This window comes from Myotis nattereri (genome assembly GCF_964212035.1).
Source record: "Myotis nattereri genome assembly, chromosome: X".
NCBI classification, from domain to species: Eukaryota; Metazoa; Chordata; class Mammalia; order Chiroptera; family Vespertilionidae; genus Myotis; species Myotis nattereri.
The window spans coordinates 10,871,425-10,893,157 of record NC_138078.1 but is presented as its reverse complement, the minus strand read 5'-3'; the positions used below and the strand labels follow the sequence as shown (position 1 = coordinate 10,893,157).

General features: G+C 42.5%; 1 protein-coding gene across 1 annotated transcript in view; it reads left to right on the top strand.

The window, feature by feature from the left end:
* PHKA2 (phosphorylase kinase regulatory subunit alpha 2) overlaps window positions 1-21,733 on the top strand; it is a 64,298-nt gene that overhangs the window by 33,353 nt on the left and 9,212 nt on the right. The window contains exons 13-28 of the mRNA XM_081080937.1: window positions 2,641-2,748; window positions 3,131-3,209; window positions 4,530-4,664; window positions 5,349-5,458; window positions 6,577-6,721; window positions 6,989-7,067; window positions 10,964-11,139; window positions 11,926-12,102; window positions 15,181-15,269; window positions 16,271-16,410; window positions 16,823-16,979; window positions 17,796-17,875; window positions 18,077-18,155; window positions 18,260-18,389; window positions 18,962-19,063; window positions 21,562-21,680. Coding sequence (XP_080937063.1) covers window positions 2,641-2,748; window positions 3,131-3,209; window positions 4,530-4,664; window positions 5,349-5,458; window positions 6,577-6,721; window positions 6,989-7,067; window positions 10,964-11,139; window positions 11,926-12,102; window positions 15,181-15,269; window positions 16,271-16,410; window positions 16,823-16,979; window positions 17,796-17,875; window positions 18,077-18,155; window positions 18,260-18,389; window positions 18,962-19,063; window positions 21,562-21,680 — 1,905 coding nt within the window. The remainder of the gene's footprint in view (window positions 1-2,640; window positions 2,749-3,130; window positions 3,210-4,529; window positions 4,665-5,348; window positions 5,459-6,576; window positions 6,722-6,988; window positions 7,068-10,963; window positions 11,140-11,925; window positions 12,103-15,180; window positions 15,270-16,270; window positions 16,411-16,822; window positions 16,980-17,795; window positions 17,876-18,076; window positions 18,156-18,259; window positions 18,390-18,961; window positions 19,064-21,561; window positions 21,681-21,733) is intronic.

The window sequence follows — 21,733 nt, the reverse complement described above, 5'->3', positions numbered from 1 at the left end:
AGGCTGCTTATCCTTCAGATGTTCTTATTGCTTCATTACTGTATCTGCAGGAAGTACGTAGAGACTTCAGAGAGCAGCATATTCCCCGTAATTGACAGGAACATCAGGAGATTGTAATCTAGCAGAAGCTGTCACGCCACAGCTTGGGTTTAGGGGTTCTGTGGTTGAATCAGGCCCACAAGCACATGGTCAGGGGACTGGTGGGGCCTCTGAAATTGTGTGCCTCTGCCCAAAGAGGCTCTGGAACCTGTTAGTGCTCAGATAGCACTGGTCCACCTGGGACCAGACCCGAGGGTCAGGGCCTTCCCTTGCTGCCTCCTAATGGGTGGTACATTTCCAGGTGTTGGAGAGTCCCTCACTATAGGTACTGATCAGGCCATGGAGCCTACAAGGGCTCTTTTCTCTCTAAGAGTCAGAGACCTAGGCGTCCTGCAAATGTATTCATTTTACTATGTTTGATATGTATGTGTTGCTGGGGAGGGGCTGATGGTGGGGCCTGGGTAGTTATTTCCCAGCAAATATGTGTTCAGGTTCCCCCTTTCCAATACTGAGGCATTTGGCAGAACAAAATTAGTAATAGGAGGTCATTTGGATCCTGGAAGCAGAGCAGGTGGAAATAAACTACTTCATGGGTATTTTACCTATTGGATGGTAGAGAATAACCATCCATCTGTGTTCTACTAAAAGGCATCTATTCCTGACTATAGTAAATGCCAGGTGTGAACAGTGCTGGCTACATGTTGTAAAAAATTACTCTGCAACTTTTCTCTCTTCTAAACTTTGTACTGACCTTTAAGCAAGGCACCTATTTTGAACACTCTTTTATGTTGATCACAGTGTGTGTGTAGGCTGCTTCCAGAGAACAGGTGGGAATGTTCCCCCATCACAACAGTGGCATGTAGAAACCACTGCAGATAGGGACACCCAGACCCATATGGCACCTTTGTGCAAATTAGAAAAAGGACCTCCTCCTTGAAGTGGCTGCAGCCCCAGGCCAAAGTGGCATCAAGCCTGGATTTTAGCCTCACTCATTTCCTCAGCTAGACATGCTTATACAAAGAGCTACCATCCATGGGGTCCTCCTTTGCATAGCTTGAGACTAATTCAAGTGTGCCCAGCAGATATGTATTAAGCAGCTGCTCCGGGCCCGATACCAGGCTAGATCCTGGGGCACAAAAGGGTTGCAATGCCAGCTCTGCCTCTGCAAGCTTGCAGGCTAGTGGGGGGGGGGGGGTCAGAGGAGCTAGTCCGGGGATGGAGGGCAGACACAGGAGTGGTGGTGGCAAAGGCCTGATGCATTAGAGGACCTGCAAGCAAATCAGAAGGGGCGGAAAAGGGGGAGGAGGTGCCACCAGAAGGAGGCAGGAGCCAGCTCGTGGGTGGCAACAGGGTAGAGCCAGACTGTCTTGTGATCCGGACACCTTGTCTGCCTTCTGTTCTTTGCATAGACTATATCTCATTCTAGATCTTTGCAGTCTTTCTGGACATTATTTCCATTTCAATAGCTTTAACATACAATCTGATTATAAAAGTAACCCTGCACACTACAAAACATCCAGAATTCTGCCAAAAGAAGTAAATACCTATCTCTAATCTTACTACCCAAAGATAACCACTGTGACATTTTGGTGAATCTCATTTCATACTAGTATCCCATTTGATTATTTGATTGCTGGTGATGTTTAATTCTGTTCAGCTTATGATCTTCAGGTTTTCTTAATGTTTACTACCTCAGCAAATTTTAAAAATTTTACTAAGTATATTAATAACATCACTGATTAACACAGAAAGAATGACTGCCCCCATGGTGTGATTTTCCCCTTTGGAGAAGGATAAATGTTTCTACTTCCTTTGACTGACTGATATTTTCTGGAAGGAAAAAAGTGGTCACTGACATTATCCCCAACCAACACTGTAATGAATAAAAACCCAAAGGTCAGCATGGAATTTACAACAGAGAAAGTTGTAGACTAACTTTTGTAGTGCATAGCCAGCACTGTCCATCAGAAAGAGAACTATAACTTATTTAGATGAGTCAAAAGCCCCCAATGGATTCAGCTTTTTGAATCCCTGATGGAAACTTCCTGATCTAATAGTACAATTGTTTTTTCTCAATAAATAGTGCCACCTTCTGGTGATTTTCTTGTGTAAGCATACAGAGTTTATGAACTCCTGGGGATTGCAAGATCAAAGAAACCTGACTTAGCATCCAGTGATGCACTGCCATGACAGAAGGCTGATGTTTTAGATCATTGTATCCAAAATACAGCCAGATGTAAGCATGAGCTGTGCAACTTCTTGTTGCCTGGAGCTGTGCTCAAAGAAGCTGGCCAGGCTTCCAATGTCTGTCTCTCTGCCTTTTGCCATCAGTGTGCTTGTGGGCAGAGCACTGGCCTGGAACCAGACCTAGATATGAGTTCTGCCTCTGCTGCTTTTACGTATGAACCACCCCTCCTACCCCCTACCACCAGCGCAAAGGTTTAGCTTCCTTGGCCTCCCAATTCCAGCTCTCACACAGAATTGGCCTGGAGGAGCAAATGAGTAGCATTTTGTAAATCCTCAGTGTGCTCTCCAGTGTATGGTGACATTGGCCTTTTTATCCTCTGACATTCTGACTTTAGGGTTTTCTTTCTTTGCCAGGTAGATGAAGAGTATAAGAATCCTCACACGGTGGACAGAGTTCCTCTGGGGAAGCTGCCCCATCTGTGGGGTCAGTCCTTGTACATCCTCAGCTCACTCTTGGCAGAGGTAGGCAACTTTGGAGCTTCACAGATGGGGAACCAGAAGAGCACAGTGGCTCTCTGTCCACTATGGTGGTGAATGTCTTTGGCATCTTCATGGCTTTAAAGTCAGCTGCTCTGAAGTATTCGTTACCATTGTTCTCTTTACTCACATAAGATGGTAGCATACTTGACTAGCTGTGGAGAGCTAGGTGCTGAAATCATAACACATTTATTGGTGCCTATCTAAATGATCTACTGTGCTTCAGAGAAAATAAGCAATGGACTCAAAATATATAAGGGAATAAATACTGAATATTTTGAGCCCTAAATTATGTCATTTTCAAATTTGGGTTAAATCTTGGTTAATCAATATTTCATAGTGTTAATGCTCCTTTTTTTCCCCCTAGGGATTCCTTGCCACTGGTGAAATTGACCCCTTAAATAGAAGATTTTCCACTTCCGTCAAACCTGATGTTGTAGTACAAGGTCTGTGAGTGTGTTTACTATTTTTATTTAACTTTGTAAAACCCATGTGTATTTTTTGCTTGAATTTATTGGGGTGACATTGGTTATTAAAATTATATAGGTTTCAGGTGTACAGTTCTATAATACATCATCTGTACATTGTAGTGTGTGTTCACCACCCCAAGTCAAGTCTCCTTCCATCACCATTTAGCCCCCCTTTAGCCTCTTCTACTTCCCCTTAACCCGTTCCCTCTGGCAATCACCATACTGTTGTCTGTGTCTATGAGTTTTTTCTTAATTCTTTCACCTTTTTCACCCAGCTCCCAAACCCCCCTTCCCTCTGGCAGCTGTCAATATGTTCTTTGTATCTATGAGTCTGTCTCTGTATTGTTTATTAGTTTATTTTGTTCATTAGATTCCACATGTAAGTGAAATCATATGGTACTTGTCTTTCTCTGACTGGCTTATTTCACTTAGCATAATACTCTCGCAGTCCATCCATGCTGTCCCAAAAGGTAAGATTTCCTTCTTTTTTATAGCCAATTAATATTCCATTGTGTAAATGTACCACAGCTTTTTTATCTACTCACCTACTGTTGGGCACTTAGGTTGCATCAAAATCTTGGCTATTGTAAACAATGCTTCCATGAACATCATAGGGGTGCATATATTCTTTCTAATCAGTGTTTTGGGATTCTTAGGACATATTCCCATGGATTTGCCTTATGGCCCACTGATTCCACTTCTGGGAAAACCCATGTATTTGGAATGCAAATGTTCCATGATTTTCTATTTTATTTTTTAAGTGTGTATGAATGCTTTAGCGTATATTAATTTATAACATCATAGCGAAACACATTACTCACATGTTTGTGGTGATGCAGGTGGCATGTGCTAGCATGGGAGCTATTTCCTTTGGGAGCAGGGGAACAGGTTTCTCCTGGTACTCCCATGTGGAATTGTCTCTATTCCTGACCACATATGAAAAGAACACCAGGCAGGTTTAGAATAGTAAATGTATATCCAGGGGAAGGAAAGACATCATATGAAATGAGATAATTTGACATGGGATCTGTTGAAGACCATTTTTAGAAGTCTCCTATCAGACTGTCATGTACATTGTGAGTACATGAAATATGCACCGTGGGCATTTAGAAGAGGCAAGGCCAGAGAGAGCCAGGAAGAGCAGCAGTACATGTGCTGTCATTTTCAAAGACACCTAGTTCATGGAGAGCATGCTAATGTGTGTATCATACTCCAAAGAGGTCAATGATACATATATCAATGTAAGGAGACAAGGGCCACAATGTAATGCAGACTGTGTGTTCTTCTTATTTGCAGTTACTGTTCTGGCAGAAAACAACCACATTAAGGACTTATTGAGGAAGCATGGGATAGACATCCAGAGTATTGCTGACATTCACCCAATCCGAGTCCAACCAGGCCGGATCCTTAGTCACATATACGCCAAGCTTGGTAGGTTTGGGGAAACAGAGCATTTTTGGCAAGGAGGCATCTTGGTTCTAGGCTTTGGGTCTGGGGGGAGACTGTGATATGTATAAATTCTTTAGAATTTTGGGCAAAGCCCTAAAGCAGGCGGTTTGATCACTTCCATGTGAAGAAGAGTGGGCAAACAAGCACATTCTCCTCATGCCAGTTCAGTAGATGTCACCACAGGTTGACCATGTGATTTGCCAAATCTGTTGTAAAACATGCAGCCACCTTTGAAAATTCACAATTGGAACAGTCATTTGTGTCTTGATAATGTTTTAATTTTCATCTATAGTCTCATAAAAATGCTCATTTACCCATTAAAATAGGAGGGGGTTCTCTTTACTTTTTTCTAAAATCTGACTTTGTTTAGTAAATTAGAAATGAACATTAATTAAATCCCTGCAGCAGTTTTATTCTATATAGATGTTGAATCAGGTACTGTTCATATACATTCATGAAAAGGGGGTGGAACTTGTTTTTAATTCATCTTTGTCCTATTTAAAGATGTACTGGTGTTAGAAAAACCAAACCCCACAATGGGTTGTTTGACATAAAAATAAGTTCAGTCTCAGCGGAAGTCAATTGGATTAGATGTTACTGTATTTACTCTAACACCATTTCTCTCTCTCTCTCTCTCTCTCTCTCTCTCTCTCTCTCTCTCAATAGGACGGAATAAGAATATGAAATTGAGTGGGCGACCATATAGGCACATTGGCGTCCTTGGAACATCTAAACTATATGTGATTAGGAACCAAATATTTACTTTCACACCTCAGGTGAGAAGAGCATGCCAGTAGGAAACCAACAAGCATCTTTTCATTAAGCTCTCTTTTCTGGCTGGTGAGCCACTTTGAATGTGGTAGAATGTGCGTGCATATGTTCAAATAGAGACATTTAGGACAACACCCATTACCCTAGTATAATTCTTTACTCATAGTAGGTGCTCTATTACTGTGCCTTGAATCGAATTGAGTGTGTCATAACTTCCAGTCATTAGTAGTGAAATTCACACCGCTTTATAAATTTGCTGGTACCATATCACTTGACTCGTAGCCCTTGTGCCCCTAATCACGAGTCCCTCACCCTTGCTTAAGTTGTCATCAGACCCTCTGTAACACAGCCAGTCTGATTTTCAGGCCCCAACACCCTTTGTTTCAGAGTTTTTGTTTCCAAAAGAAACTTGTCCTCTGGAACCCAAACCAAACATTTTCCATCCATTTGAGCAGCTAGAAAGACCAACTGTGGTACCACTTTGTCAACATGGAGCACAGCCACCCCCACCCCCCCACACACATACACACTACCTAGGCACATAGTCAGGGGTCATTAGCCCCAAATTGCTCTTTTTCACCCTGACCCACACTGCTCGCTTAAATCTTGTGTTTTATTTCTTTTCCTAACAAATTTCAGACCAGAGCATGAGCTGAGCATAGACTAGTCTAGAGGCCAGAAGACCAATTTGATTTTCATCGACATCAGGTCACAGTGCCTTTAGTTCACGTTAGCCAGGCCATCAGTCAGGTAATCATAGTTCCCACATCTTGGTTGCTCTCAGTGCCCTCACTTGGAAAGCATCTCTGAGCCCAGAAGCCCTGGAGGAGTAAGAATTAGGGAGTTATTGATTTCCTTTAGGAGACAGGGATATTGGGCCTGGTGCTTATATCCTCTTCTGAGGAGTTGTAAAAAGATGTAGGCATGAACCTTTCCCTTCCACGGCTCTTGTGCAGGTGACAAGTCTATTTGTCTGAGAGCCCCATGATAGGTGGATTATAACCAGGATTGAACTGTTTCTCTGGAAACATAGCACAAGGATTAGTGCTGCCATGAATGACAGCTGGGGTTGTGTCGAGGGAAATGAAGAACAACCTCTTACTTGGCCTGTTCTGACTTGCAGTTTACTGACCAGCATCACTTCTATCTGGCTCTGGACAATGAGATGATCGTAGAGATGCTGAGGATTGAGCTGGCTTACCTGTGCACCTGCTGGCGGATGACGGGCAGACCCACGCTCACCTTCCCAATCACCCACACCATGCTCAGTAACTCCATGAACTTGATCTGCTTGAATCATATCCCACCATTGGTTTGGGCCCTTTTCTCACTGTTTAAAATGGCTCCCATGGACAGAGCTAAGTATTGAAGGGGTTTTCAGCAGTTCAGTTTCTTAGCTCAGAAATCTTCTATGACATAGGTATTTAATTAGGTTGTGTTGATGAAAACATTTCAGTGCATGCCTCCTCCCCCCACAAAGAAAGTATTCCCAGATTAAGTAAACTAACTCATCTTTTCCTTTTTTTTCCCCTTAGTAAATGATGGCTCAGACATTCACCCTGCAGTTCTTTCTACAATTAGAAAACTAGAGGATGGATATTTTGGAGGAGCTAGGTAATTTGTGATTTTTTTTAAAAAAATAAAAGTAACACTGACCTTCCTTAAAGTCTTTTTGCTGCCCTTCTCCCATTTTTCATCTCAATTGCTAAACATAGAAGCGTGGTGCTTTAGAGTAAGAAGGAAGTTAAAACTTATTGACTCCAGTGACCCATGTGAAACTGGAATAATCTGTAAAGCAGCACTCAAAGGGTGTTTGTGAAGCTTTTGTGGGTGCCAAGAGGCCTGGGGCATAGAGAGGTAAACATATCAATTCTATGAAGTGGCATTCCTGGAATGCATATATGGAATTCTGTGCTGTTTCCAGTAAAAGGCATGAAAGAAAAGACCCAGTGCCTTAAGATCTAGCAGGTGCTCAATAAATGCTCCTTGAATTGACTTGAGTGTGCTATCACCTGAAGAATAATTCACAGAACTTTATGAATTCTTTAGTGGCCCTCAGAGCAGAGCACCTGAATGTGCCTAGACCAGTGATGGCGAACCTATGACACGCGTGTCAGAGGTGACACGCGAACTCATTTTTTTGGTTGATTTTTCTTTGTTAAATGGCATTTAAATATATAAAATAAATATCAAAAATATAAATCTTTGTTTTACTATGTTGAAAATATCAAAAAATTTCTATATGTGACACGGCACCAGAGTTAAGTTAGGGTTTCTCAAAATGCTGACACGCCGAGCTCAAAAGGTTCGCCATCACTGGCCTAGACCACTGTCCCCTCATTTCAGTGGAATGATAACCATTCCTTTGTAGGCTCACAATATGGCAGAAGCTCCCAGATATTATGATAAAGCATCTTGAGTGATGGGGGCTCACCTCCCAGTAAAACCACTTTGGTTTTTTTACCCTCTGACTGTCACAAGGCAGTGGTTTTCTCTGGAGCATCTATGCCCTGACCTCTCGGAATTCCCTGGGATATGCCAGAAGGGCCCCAGGAGAACCTCACTGGGAAGCCAGCCTCTAGTGAGATGTGGCCTCTCCCGGACTCAGGGAGGCTTCCATTTGGTCCCTGGTAGAATGCCACGTGCTAAATTTGATTGGGCCTTGAAATCAGCCCTTCTTCTCACATCCTCCCACACTAGAGACCCCGCTGCCACAGTAACTTTTTCAAATTGTGGTAAAATCCACATAAAATAAATTTAGCATCTAACCATTTTTAAGTGTACAGTTCAGTTCTGTTAAGCACATTCACATTGTTATGCAACCAACCTCCGGAACTCTTCATCTTGTAAAACTGAAACTCTGTGCTCATTAAACAACTCTCCATTTTCTCCTGTCCTCAGCCCCTGGGAACTACCATTCTACTTCCAGTCTCTTGGTAGCTCATCTAAGTGGACTCATCCAATATTTCTCTCTATGTGACTGGCTCATTTCATGTAGCCTGATGTCTTTAAGGTTGATTCACTATGCTGGGGTTGGTACCTCTGCTCACAAAGCCTACTGCAAGTTTTGCTCTAGACTTGAAGTGACCTCACTCTGAGCTGCTCCTGGCCTCTCTCAGGAGTGTCAGTGAGACCGTCCCCAGCATTTTGCCATCTACATTTCCAGTGCTAGTGCATAACTGCAGTCGGCACCCACATTCATACAATTTACCTCCAGTTTAAATAAGTTACCACCTGGTGTACAGCATCTTATCCAGGAGGAAATACCATATGCCCATAATTAACTGTTTTTCAAAATTACATATTAATTGAAATAATAATCATTGTCAAAAGGACACTGTAGTTAATTGAGCACTTGCAATGTGTTTGGTGCTTGGTACGCATTGTCACATTTAGTCTTCACTTTGTCACGTGGGCTGTATTCTCACTTTATGGAGAAGGAGCAGTCACCTCAGAGAGCCAGCGCACAAGACAAACGGGCCAGAAGCTCTGTGAATCCAGAAACCAGGGTCTAATTCCATGTGGAGCTGGCAGAAGGCTTACAGGAATCGGGAGAACCTCCCATTTACAGGGTATGGCAATAGTTCAGAGAACCAGGGAACCAGACAGGAATGCCTAGGCTCCATCGGCTACCTTTCCTACTGAGTTCTTGATACTATCAACGTAAGAAACATTCAAACCTGTAAAGAATTTTTGTGAGTTTATGTGAACCAAACTGTGGCAATTGCCAGGAAGCAAAATCTCAATACAATGAGATAATGCTCCAGAGAATGGCAGTTTTGCACCTTATTTTATGCATTACAACCAAAAGAGAAGATGTAAGTGGGTTACATGAAATTCATTGCTAATAGATTGAGGCAGGAGAAAGCAGAAGAGGGAAACCTCTGGGAATGGGTAAAAAGTAAAATGATACAGCTTTTACATAGGTGGGTACAGGATAGTTAATAGTCAACAACATGATAAAAAAATGAGAGGATTTGTAGTATCTGGTCTGGTACATTGGTTGTGCCCCGAGGGGCCCCAAAGAAAGGGAAGTTACCCTGACTTTACAAAGGTATGTTATCATAGATGCAAAAGACAATAGACAGGCTTAGTTAAGGTAAAGATTGACCTTTGTTAGGGAATATTCTAGTCTAGGACATGACTATCTGCCATAAACTGCTTTTCGTTTAAAACGCTTTAATTTCAGACCATCCTTTGTAGTTACTTTAGGTCTCTGAATTTGCAAGGTCGCCACACAGGCGTTCCCTGAGCTTGTCAGGTTAGCATGTGGCCCCTTTTCGTCCACAGCAGTTACAATTGAATCTCATTTTGCTTTTTCCTTTATGTCTGAGGGTCTTTTAAAAGCTAAACTCACCCTAGATGCTGATCTCTACTTCCTGGAACCAACTGGGGTAGCTTGCTATTAAATTACTGCCTTTTCACCTTTGACCTGAAACCTTTCAATTTAATCAGAGGGAAACTTTCCATTGTCTTTTTTCCTGGCTCCACCTCAGCAGTCCTGTTCCGCAACATCAGGGCAAAACCATCACTAGAACTAACACCAGGGCTCTAGGGGGGAAAGTTATTACTTTATGAAGGGAAGGTTTTCTTGTCCTCAGGCCTTGTTTGTGATGTAGTCCATTTGCCCAATGAAGCTCAACCACCTATGAATTCATTTGCATCGCTGCTTTAATTTACTCCTTAAATGGTTCTCTCAGCCATTTCAACTAAGTCATCATCTAATGCTAGTAACTCCAAGGCATCTTACTGTTTTCTGCCTCCAGATCTAACATTTGAAGAAGCACACAGAAGAGGTTTTCTTTCTGTAGGGTGGACATCTTCCTACTCCCCGAACCTGGGGGTGGACCTGCAGAACTCGAAGCTGTTGCCTTTGCAGCAGGACCCTACACTGGCAAAGCCATCTCTCAGTTTTCAGTGGAATTTTTTCTAGCCTGGTAATATACTAGGGCCACTCTGAGGATTTACTCTGGTTTGGGGATGGCCACCCATCACATTCCTTCTACACAGAACTTGGGCTCTGCGACGTGCCTACCTGCACCTTTGTGACCCCATTGCATGGTAGGGACTCAAACGATGGCACAAGTACACCCAGAGAATCATTGCTTATGGTTTTGTTCTGGTCCAGTCATTGAGGGCAAAAAACCTCCTAAAGGTTGGTTCTGGTTAAAAGTGGTTCGCTCAATATGTGTTGTTTTTTTTTTTTTTTCCTTCTTTTGTTCATTATGTTTTGTAAAACTTTGGTTGGTTCACTAAAATATATTTCTGTTTGTGTTGGGCTCAGGGATAAGAAATCAGCGTGATTCATTTTGGCTGTTAATATGCTGTGTACTTCCACTTTATACTTGCTATTGAATTTTCATTTTAATTTCTTGGCTGACTACTGCAGAGTGACATATTTATTGATCCCGGCAGAAGCGCCACCTGATTCTTGAAAAGTCTTTCCATGATTCATTAGTGGAAGTTTGTCCATGTGCACCTATAGCTCTAACATAGTGTCTCCTTGGCAGAGTAAAATTAGGGAACCTTTCGGAATTTCTCACCACATCTTTCTACACGTATCTGACCTTCCTGGATCCAGACTGTGATGAAAAGTTGTTTGATGATGATGCCAGCGAAGGGAGCGTCAGTCCTGATAGCGATTCAGATTTGGGAGGATATTTCGAAGAGACTTCTTACAATCGAGGTATAGCTAGGAATGCCTTTGCTGGCTGTCATTGAATTTATTGAAACCTTAGCATTGTCGTAGAATTGCCCTAAGACACAAACACAGAAAATGACTGTTAATTAACCTAACAAAAAAGACTTTGGAAACTTGCAGGCATTAAAATGAATAAAATGCCACTTTAAAGACCTAAACTACAAAAGTGGGGCTTTTTTAAACCTAGAGTGACAAAGAGTTTCAGGAATGAGGACTTTTCACAAAATGTACAGTATTCTAAAGACAAAAACACAGGGCTTGAATTTTCAAAGGAATCGTAGAATAATCTAAGTTTGGTTGGATATGAGAGCTGAAATCCTATGTGTATAACATTTCTCAAACTGAATAGGACTTGGGGTTGAAGTGACCTGTTTTTTACTTTGGTATAGTACTTGGGATTGGGGCTGGGGGTTCCATAGGATTGGGGCTGGGGGTTCATAATTCTTAGCTCACTCATGACAAATTAAAACAAAAAGCAGGTGTCAGCTGCTGGCCCTCAGGGTGCCTTACATATTCAGCTCATGTTGTGATGCTCTCATATGAACACTATCTTTTCCTAGGATGAAGTTGTTTTTTCAAACAGTAGCTTTATAAACACATAGTCTGTGTAAATCTCTTTACTCTTGGGGAGGGGTGCAAATATCTATATCAAAATCTTGTCTTCCACTAAATTTACTTAGTGCTTTGTGCTACACATAATCACTATTATGCCTTTAGAATATTTCTGCAGCTTGTTTTCATTGGCTCTTTTGCTTGCCTGTTCAATTACAGAAGGCCAGGATGAACTTGACCAATATATCAACCACCTCCTGCAGAGCACATCCTTGAAGTGCTACCTGCCTCCTCTTCGTAAGAAGACTCCAGAAGACAGCCATGTTTTCAGTGCTATCCACTCCACTCGGGATATACTTTCCGTGATGGCAAAAGCAAGGGGTTTGGAAATTCCATGTATGTTATTAACTCTTTTCTGCCTGTTAAAATAAATTTTTAATCAAAGTCAAAGACTCCAAAGACACAACAAAATGCAGATGTTTCCTCCCTAACCCCTCCCCTCCCTACTGCCCCCAGTTCTTCTTAGAGGCAACCACATTCAACTCTTATTTATTTTTTTGGCATTTATATAGCTCCACATTTCTAAGATAATTCTAAAATAATGTGTGTATACTGCTGTCTTTTGATGCATTGACTTTATTCAGTATCTGTTGACTTTCTCTTATGGGGTGATGTTTAGCTGTCTTAAATCACCACCTCTCCCTCTGCTTCACTTTCCCTAGCCTTCAGGTACAGTTGTATTAAAACTAAGTTAAACCAGTACTCACTCTTTATGTTATTGTTTGTATGCAAATATTATTCCCAACTGAGCATTATAGTATACTATGATTATATTATTGTTTTTACTTTTTTAAAAAGCTAATAGTTGCTCTATCTTTTTGCCTTGCTTCATTTTTAGACTTTCCAAATGGCCTCTCAATACAAATTTCCACCAGATCAATCATATCTAGGAATTTCTCCATTTCACTATTTTTTTTTTATAGAATCCACAAGTCTCCTTCTGTCTGGCTGATTGGGCTCTAAGCCTATTGCACCCCTAGGACTTCCCTTTATTGCAATTCTTGGACTCTCCTTTGCTTATCTCTTCAGTTGGGTTCCCTGTTTCCTGAATCTGGCATGTACTTCTTTCTCAACTTATTCCTTTGGTGGAGCACATTCTAGAACAGTTTCAGTAAGTTAAAAAAAATATAATGGAAGAGGGTATGGTAATGACAACCCTCAATTTGTGAAATTCACTGCCCCTTTGGTGTGGTTACCCTCCATGTCCAGGATATAGATTTTATCCTGGGATCTTCCTTCACCATCATCTTGGAGAGTTCCTTGACAATTCTTTGTCTCCTGTGTTGGCTCTTCTGTTTTCTGTGTCTCAACTTTTCCTTATCTTACTCTCTGATTTTGGTTGGGGATGTCTAATAGTTTCCCAAAAAGCATTACATGGTGGTTCAAATTGTTGAGACTTTGCAAGTCTGAAAGTATCTATAAATACTCTATATCCATTTGAGAGTTTGGCTGGATATAAAATTCTAGCTTGAAAATAACATTTTCTTCATAATTGTGAAAGCATCATTTCATTGTCTTCTCATATCAAAGTTACTTTTAAGAAACTTAAACCCATTCTGATTTTTGATCCTTAAAATATAAATTGTTTTTCTCTTTGAAAACTTTTAGGATCTTTTCTGCTCCCAGGTTCTGAAATTTCACCCATGCCTTGATCTGGGTGTATTTTCTCCTCCACAGTGTTGGGTACTCATTGGACCTTTTCAATTATGGAAATTTATGTTTTTCAGACCTGTAAAGTTTTTCTGAATAATTTACTGACTCATTTCCTTCCCTACATTTTCTCTGTTCTATCTTTTGGTACTCTATGATTTCAGTGTGGACTTCCTGGTGAAGTCTTTATCATTTCTCTTCTGTCTTCCTTTTTTTTTCTTTTGCTCTGTTCTGAGGGAATTTGCTTCAACTTTTTGTTCCACCTTCTCAATTGAATTTTCTCACTTTTGCTATCATGTTTTAATTTTTTGTTCTCTGAATTGCATTCCTTCTTATTTCATGCGTACAATATAATTTCTTATTACTCTAAGGATATTAATGGCAGAGTTTTTGGTTTTGTTTTCTTCTCCCTAAGTGGATTCCATTTCCCCCAAGTCAAATTTCCAGTTTCTTTATTTTTCTACCTTCCACATTAGAGTCTTTCCTTCAATGCAGGGTGTTCCTTGGTTATCTGCTCATCTGTGTGAATCTCAAAGCATGTAGGTGGGGCCTGTTGGGTGTATGGGTATAGACTGGGCAGATTTCCCAGAGATACCCTGTTCTCCTCTTTGACAGGTAAGGATCTGGTCCTTATTCCCCCTAAGGAATATACACAGGCCTTCAGCCATGCCGTTCGGCCCCCAGTCCAGGGGCCCTCCTCAAAATGACCCTCTATTCTTCTGTCAGGGGGAAGGTGGAACAAGGCAGTTGCCAAGCTGTGTGAAGTTGAGGAAGGCATCTAGGGAGCTCACTGCTTCTCACACAGCAATTACCCAGTCTTTCTTATTCTGGACCATTCCCTCTAGACTCCCCCCGCCAGTTCCAGAGGTACATAGTGCAGTAAGCTTCTGACACTTCTGAGGATTCTCTGATGCAAATCTGACTGGTTCTTGATTTTCCCCACTGCAGACTTGTGGTTTGGTTGCCTTGTGTCAGCTAAGTCAGTTATCTTTCATCCATCAGCTTTCCTACTTCCAAAATAATGTTACTATTATCTTCTCTCCTGTTTTTCCATATTCTTGAGGGTTTGTCTTTTTTAAAAAATTTTCTTTCTGTAGTGTTAGTTGGGATTTGAGAGAAAGTAAAATTAAAATATATGTTTAATGTGCTAGTATAACTTAAAAGTATATAAATGCCTTTTATATATGTCTCGTCTTTACCTTGAAAACTTCCTGTTTTCCCAAGATGATATGAGATAGCCTGGAGGACACAGATGGCTTAATGAATAAATATTGATAATGATAACATCCAAAAGTGGTTAGAAAACATAAGCCCTAATGCCTGGCAGTGGCAAAGTGAAACACATATTGGATAGGAAGCCCAAATACCGTGATTATGAGAAGGCCAGTGGCCTTGGATAAATGACCTACCCTCTCTGATTCTCAGTTTTGTTTTGTTTTGTTTTGTTTTTTCATCTGAAAAAAAAGAGAGATTGGGCTTAATCATTTCTAAGGCTCAGTCCAGTCTTAAGATGCTATGTAATTTTTCCCTGAATTCCAGGAGGGAAACGTGAAATTTTAGTCCTTAAATCAATGTCCTGCTCATGTGTTTCCAGCACATGATGTAGCTACATGATAAATTCTTGTTGAAGTTAAACTAATTAAACTAATTAATCGCTTTTTAATTGGTTTGTATTGAATAAGGAGTAGCTACTTTACCTCTTAAGAGAAATATTTTCTCCTTTCTCCTCCTCAAAATAATTCTCTTTATTTTTTGGTTTTCCAGTTGTTCCCATGGCTTTGCCAACTAAAGTTCTAAATACGCACCGTAAATCGCTGAATCTTGTTGATTCTCCTCAGCCACTCCTAAAACAGGTAAAGAATTTAGAATCACTTTGTTAACAAATGTAATATTCTTTGATGTTGGTATAGTCCCAATAAATCTTTTAAATGGTTGAACTCAAAAGAAAGCATATTTCTTGATATCCAGGACTTTTAGGATTGGAAGTTCTGGTTTTCCATATGAACCCACTCAGTTGTCTAAAATCTGCTTTGTGTCAGTATGCACATTGAATTTGATGCAAACCTTTATGTTCTACATGTAGGAAAATGCTACTGACTTTTTGCCCACTCATCAGAATCTGTGTCACACTGGAGGAAATAAGCTAGCTCACTACCTAGTCCTGTCCTGTCCTGTCTGTGCCAGCCAGCCAAGGCCGGCAACTTGCAGAGTAGGGTACAAAATCAGAAAAGATTCCTCAGGAGAATAAATCTCAGGGTGTTTGCCACTGGTTCCCATAATCTGTTATTTTGTCCAGAAATCTCCTTTGATTTTATCCCACATGAATAGAGAGATTCGGTATCTATTGGAGAATATTTTAACCTAACCTCAATTTTAGGTTGTTTAAAACTCACATTCTTTTTGCATTTGTTTTTTAAAAATATTTTATTGAAGTATAACATATATAGAAAAGTGTATAGAGTGTAAGTATACAGCTCACTGAATTATCACCACACCAATAGACACAGGTAAATGACCAACCACCCTTTGTGCCCTTCCCGGTCGCTTCCACCCCTCCACTCCAAAGGTAACTGATAGGATAAGTCCTAACACCCGGAGTTAGCTTTGCTGTTTTTGAACTTGGCATAAATAAAACTCATACATATGTTAACCTGGTCAGTCCAGTGTCTTGCAAACATTGACTAATGCAGTGATTCACTGATCAAAAATCGTAAAGCACTCACATAAAAAGTTACAAAAGATTCACTGAAAACCTGGAGCACAGTGACAGAGTTCCAAAACCAGGTTGATGTGTCACTTTGCATCTGAAAGTTTACATGCTCAGGTCTTCTCCCCTGCTTTTTGGTTTTTGTAGGGTCCGGCCGCAGAAGGTGACTTCCAGTGGCCCAGAGATGATCATGGCGATATGGACTGTGAGAAGCTGGTCGAGCAGCTGAAAGACTGTTCAAACCTACAGGACCAAGCAGACATTCTGTACATTCTGTATGTAATAAAGTAAGTTTCTGGTCTTTGCTAGTCCGCGCTTTCCCCCATCTCCTTGATTCTGTCTTAGTGTTTTTGGCCTTCCAGCAAGCTGGGTCATGAATATATTACCCAAATTACCCAGGATCACTGCAAACAGACTTCTATCCCCTTTTCTGCCTATTCATGCTGGCCTCTCAGGATGAGGAGGGTGGGTGAAGCCAGGATCTCACTGTTTCCTGATGTTAGGCTTCTGTTTCCAGTGGACAGAGGGATGCATTAGTAAGACTCAACCCAATCCTGAGACTCGGAGGCAGTAGGAGGGCCCTGAGCACTTGGCAGAGTATGCAGTGATTCATTCCCCTCCCTGCCAAGTGAGCTTCGCTGCAAGAGAATCCGGCCTGTAAATGTTGCGGGCCACACTTCTAGGGTTTTCTCTCAACAGGGGCCCCAGCTGGGACACAAATCTCTCCGGACAGCATGGAGTCACAGTTCAAAACCTACTCAGTGAACTCTATGGGAAAGCCGGCCTGAACCAGGAGTGGGGTTTGATTCGCTACATCTCTGGCCTGCTCAGGAAGAAAGTGGAGGTCCTGGCCGAGGTCAGAGCCACTGTGCTGGCTGTCCATCTGTCTCTTCTAGCCCCATGCCCTCTTCCTTTTACAAAAGCTTGAGGCAAGCACCTCTTATTTGTAAAAGAAACTAGTTATTTAATATATGGGTGGAGCGGGCTCCCCTCTCCGGACCTCCCACTGCTTCTTGGAAGGCGAGCAGAGGAAATGAAATTGAAGTTGATTCATTTTGTTCCTTCTTAGCTGCAGAAAAAGGTTCACCAAGAAGTAAAACAAAAATGCTCTGTGGCCTGGCATCCTTTTAAACAGAGCTCTCTTATTTCTGTACAACCACAGTATAATCATCATTAATATTTTTAACCCTATGGCCCTGCAAAATCCAGAACTGCTTTCTAAGACATTAAAGTTCAGTGATATGGTAAGGAGATGGTATTTAGTATATGTGCATAACGGGGAAACTGACAATTTAAGACTATATTATGGTTATTGACTCTTAACGTTGGTATTTCAGGACTCACAGCCCATCTGCTTGTAGCATATCAGGGAACCCAATGTATTGGCTGCAGTGGCTGGGCATTAAATACCCACTAACAGGGCCTGCAGAGCCAGGCCTGGGGTTACATGTTGGGAACACAAAAGTCACAGGGATGCAGCCCTGCCTGGGATGCTCAGTCTGGGGTCTATGAATGAATTTTTCAAATAAATGGCAACATGTGTCATAAACTTTGTAAAGGTAAAAAGTTATGATCTTATTGGCAATACCCTTTCCTCTGAATTTGCTCATTTCCTCATCTCTCCTTTCTCCCTTTCTCCCTCTCTCCCTCACCCTTTCCCCTAAATGAGTAGGCCTGCACAGACCTGCTGTCCCACCAGACGCAGCTCACAGTGGGCCTGCCGCCAGAGCCTCGGGAGAAGATCATCTCTGCGTAAGTCTTCAGCCTGGGGGCCTCGGGTTTGTGGGTGCCATGGGGAAAACATCAGTGCCATCCGCCATTCAGGAAGAAGGTCTCTTTAAAGACACTGTCACTCCAGAGCTTCCAGCAGGAAAATAAGGGTCTTCCACAGAGGGCGAGGAGACACCTCTTAGGTATCTTTCATGGTGTTTGTGTCCTGACACTCTTCCCCAGGCCCCTTCCCCCGGAGGAGCTCACAAAACTCATCTACGAAGCCAGCGGGCAGGACATTAGTATCGCCGTCCTCACACAGGTCAGCTGGCTGGGGAGGGGCAGGGCTGCGGCCTTCTCTAGGCTGTGGGGGCTTCTGCCACTACCTGCTTTCTGAAACGCTGTCTCCATGTGTGTCTGCGGCAGGAGATTGTGGTCTACTTGGCCATGTACGTCAGAGCTCAGCCCAGCCTCTTCGTGGAGATGCTCAGGCTCCGGGTTGGACTGATCATTCAGGTGATGGCCACAGAGCTGGCGCGGAGCCTGAACTGTTCAGGTGCAAAGTGTGGGCGGGCCCTCGGGAGGCTCCTGTGGTCAGTCCAGCAGAACCTCGCCCAAGCACTCTGGAACCCAGGCTTCTGTGCCTTTGCACATGCTGTTGCTTCACCTAGTTCTTTAGTTTAGACGCTAACTTCCACCAGGCCATCCAGAACAGGCTGTTGAATTTCATGTCAGGGAAAGAGGCATTAGAATCTTCTGTCCTGCTCCTGACATCTAAGTTCCTCACTGTAGTTCCTTGCAGTGAGGTCATCACCTATTTAATAACACCTCTGCTGGGACAAATCCTACCAACTGAAATATGTAAATGAACCGCAAGACACATTCTAATATCAGGATCATTACAGTGTGAACATATGCATGCGACAGTTGAGAAAATACTTAACTTAAACAGTAGCATTTAGAATCACCAAGGATCAGTACATTTCAGCCCTGAAGCAATAAATAGAGAGGTAATCCTGAGTAGGGAAACCTGCCACAGCATCCTTTGTCACCCCAAGGCCCATCCAACTCTACCTTCACCTACCACCAGCCTTGTGTCTGAGACACTTACAAAATGTTTGTTTTTAGGAGAAGAAGCTTCTGAAAGTTTGATGAACCTAAGCCCTTTTGATATGAAAAATCTCCTGCATCATATTCTAAGTGGAAAGGAATTTGGCGTTGAAAGAAGCAGTAAGTAAATGCTCATTTTACCTCTGTGGGGAGGAGAGCAGAGAGGGCCTGATTGCTGCATCCAGCATTGCCTGAAACGGCTTCATTTATATACAACTTGACATCAGAAATTGCAACTCAGGGCATAATGTATGAGGATAAGGTTCCTACTTTACCAAGATGGACAAAGTCCCAGGGAGAAGGTTCCAGCTTGTTGGGCTTTGTGACCCTCATAGGCTTGCTGGGACAGTCCAGGTCCCACGTGGGTGTGGTGAGCACACCTCTGCACCTTGGTCTGCTGCCTTCCTCCTTCTGTCAGATCCAGGTACTGTCACTGTGCACAGGTGTTAGGAGGGGTGAGTTAATCAGGGCATCAGGATGGAAGGGCTGTCTTTTCTGAACACCTGAGTGCCCCACCTTTGGTTTAGACAGAAGTGTCCTCAAGCAGATCCTAGTTCCCTTTATGGGGCTCAGACAAGAGCCCTCTGCAACCTCACAATGCCTTCTTGCTGAGTGACTTTGCTTCCTCCCCGGACGGCCTATTCCGTTTTTATCTGTACCGACACCCTGTTTGCAGTGTTAGGAAATATAATCACCCAAGTCCTGGTGGAATACTGTTCTCAAATGCTCTCTAATTGTAATTGAAGCAATTATCATTTCTCCTCATAATAGAGCAAAATGATTTGCAGACACATTTGTGAATTTATTTAATCAAGCCAAAGAAATTCAGCGTGGGCTGTCATTCTTTTTATTTAATAAGAAGGACATTGGGTGCTTAATATTTTCCCCCAGAGTGTGCGCCAGCCGGCTAACAAAGACTGCATTGTGCCTTCAGAGGGGTTTTGGTGGCTTTTCTCCTTTCCTGAAGGAGGCGTGCTCGAGATCCTTTTCCAAAAGTAATTTTCAGTTCTTTCAACGCCCGATCCTTGAAATGTAAATGTACAAGATAAATATTTAATGTGTTCTGCTCATCAAAATAATATACATGCTTTGACACAGATAATTACTAAAATTTTGTTATCAGATATAAAACTATAGATGCTTACAAAACTAGGAACAGAGTAATGTCATAAATATGTCTAATTGCAAACAAGGCCAGAAGAGGCCCTGTATTTTGACATATAACATCATTTGTTAATTGTACTTTTTAATTGTTAAATTTTTATAAATTACAAAACACAAAGAGTCTTAGAATTTTGATTAAATCCTGAGATGTCTGAATTAAATATTTCCAGCTAATGCTCACCCCATACAGGCCTCACTGTAGCCTCCCAAACCCTTTTGGCTTCTTTCCTGGTGTCCCTCCTCCCTCTCCAGCTAATCATTGTTTCCTTTGTGGGTCCCTCCCTCTCGGCTTTGCTTTAAATGTTGGTGTCCCTGGCTCCTTATTTGCCTCTGCTCCCCTGGGCAGTGTCCTCCACAGCATGGCTTTAGTGGTAAGTTTGTTGGGAAGGCTGGGCATGCAGGGAATGCTGCCTGAGGAAGTGACCTTTGAACTGGGCCTGCAGAAGGAGAGGATATGCCGGGCAGTGAGGAGCAGATGGGACTAGAGCAGGAGTGGGCAAATTTTTTGACTCGAGGGCCACAATGGGTTCTTAGACTGGACTGGAGGGCCGGAACAAAAGCATGGATGGACTGTTTGTGTGAACTAATATAAATTCAAAGTAAACATCATTACATAAAAGGGTACGGTCTTTTTTTTTTTTTAGTTTTATTCATTTCAAACGGGCCGGATCCGGCCCGCGGGCCGTAGTTTGCCCACGGCTGGACTAGAGGAAGCAGCATGTGAAAATGCCCAGCACCTTGTGTCTGGCCTGGAGTGGAGAGCTAAGAGGGGCACGTGGGGCTCATATCCGTAGGGCTCTGTGTGCCACTGGAAAGATTGATTGGGCTTTATATCCTGAAGATAGTGCTAAGCTTGGAAGGATTCTGAGTGGACAGTGACATGATCACACTTGCCTTTTAGAGTGATCACTGTGACCGCAGCATGGGAACCAGGTACTGGGGGCAGGGCCACAGGCAGGTGTGAGTGCAGCAGGTTGAGAGTGAGATGACAGAGGCCTCCCTGCCTCTTCTGTGGCACAGCAATGCACTGACCCTCAGGCAGCCACATCTTCTCTGCCTCTAGCCCTTGGTTTGGCTTGTTCTCCCAAGACTTCCCTCTCCAGCCCCAAGGCCCCTTAAATAGGTGGTCTGTTTTCTACAAGGAAGGTGTGCTTTTGGAGAAGTAAAGAAGTTACTTTTAAAATATCCAATTCATGAAAGGATTTTATGACCACCCAGTGTTTTCTGCATGCTGCTTAAGCGATGTTCACTCTCATCCACTCACTCAAACACCTATTGTGTAGCAGATATGGTTCTAGGAGGGCAGATGAGGTCTCCTCTAATGGAGTTTATAATCAATGTTTTATAATCAAGGGGGGGAGAGAGATGTGGATAAAAATAAGCATATTGCACGTATTCCTTACTCAGGGAGAATGCTATATAGTTTCTAAGAACCATGTGTGTTTCCCCTCCAGTGCGACCTATCCATTCTTGTACATCTAGCCCTGCCATCTCCATCCATGAGGTGGGACATACTGGAGTCACCAAAACCGAGAGGAGTGGCATCAACAGGCTAAGAAGTGAGATGAAACAGGTAAGAAGAGCTGTTGGTGGTGACGGTGCCAGGAGAGAAGTGGTTTCCCTACT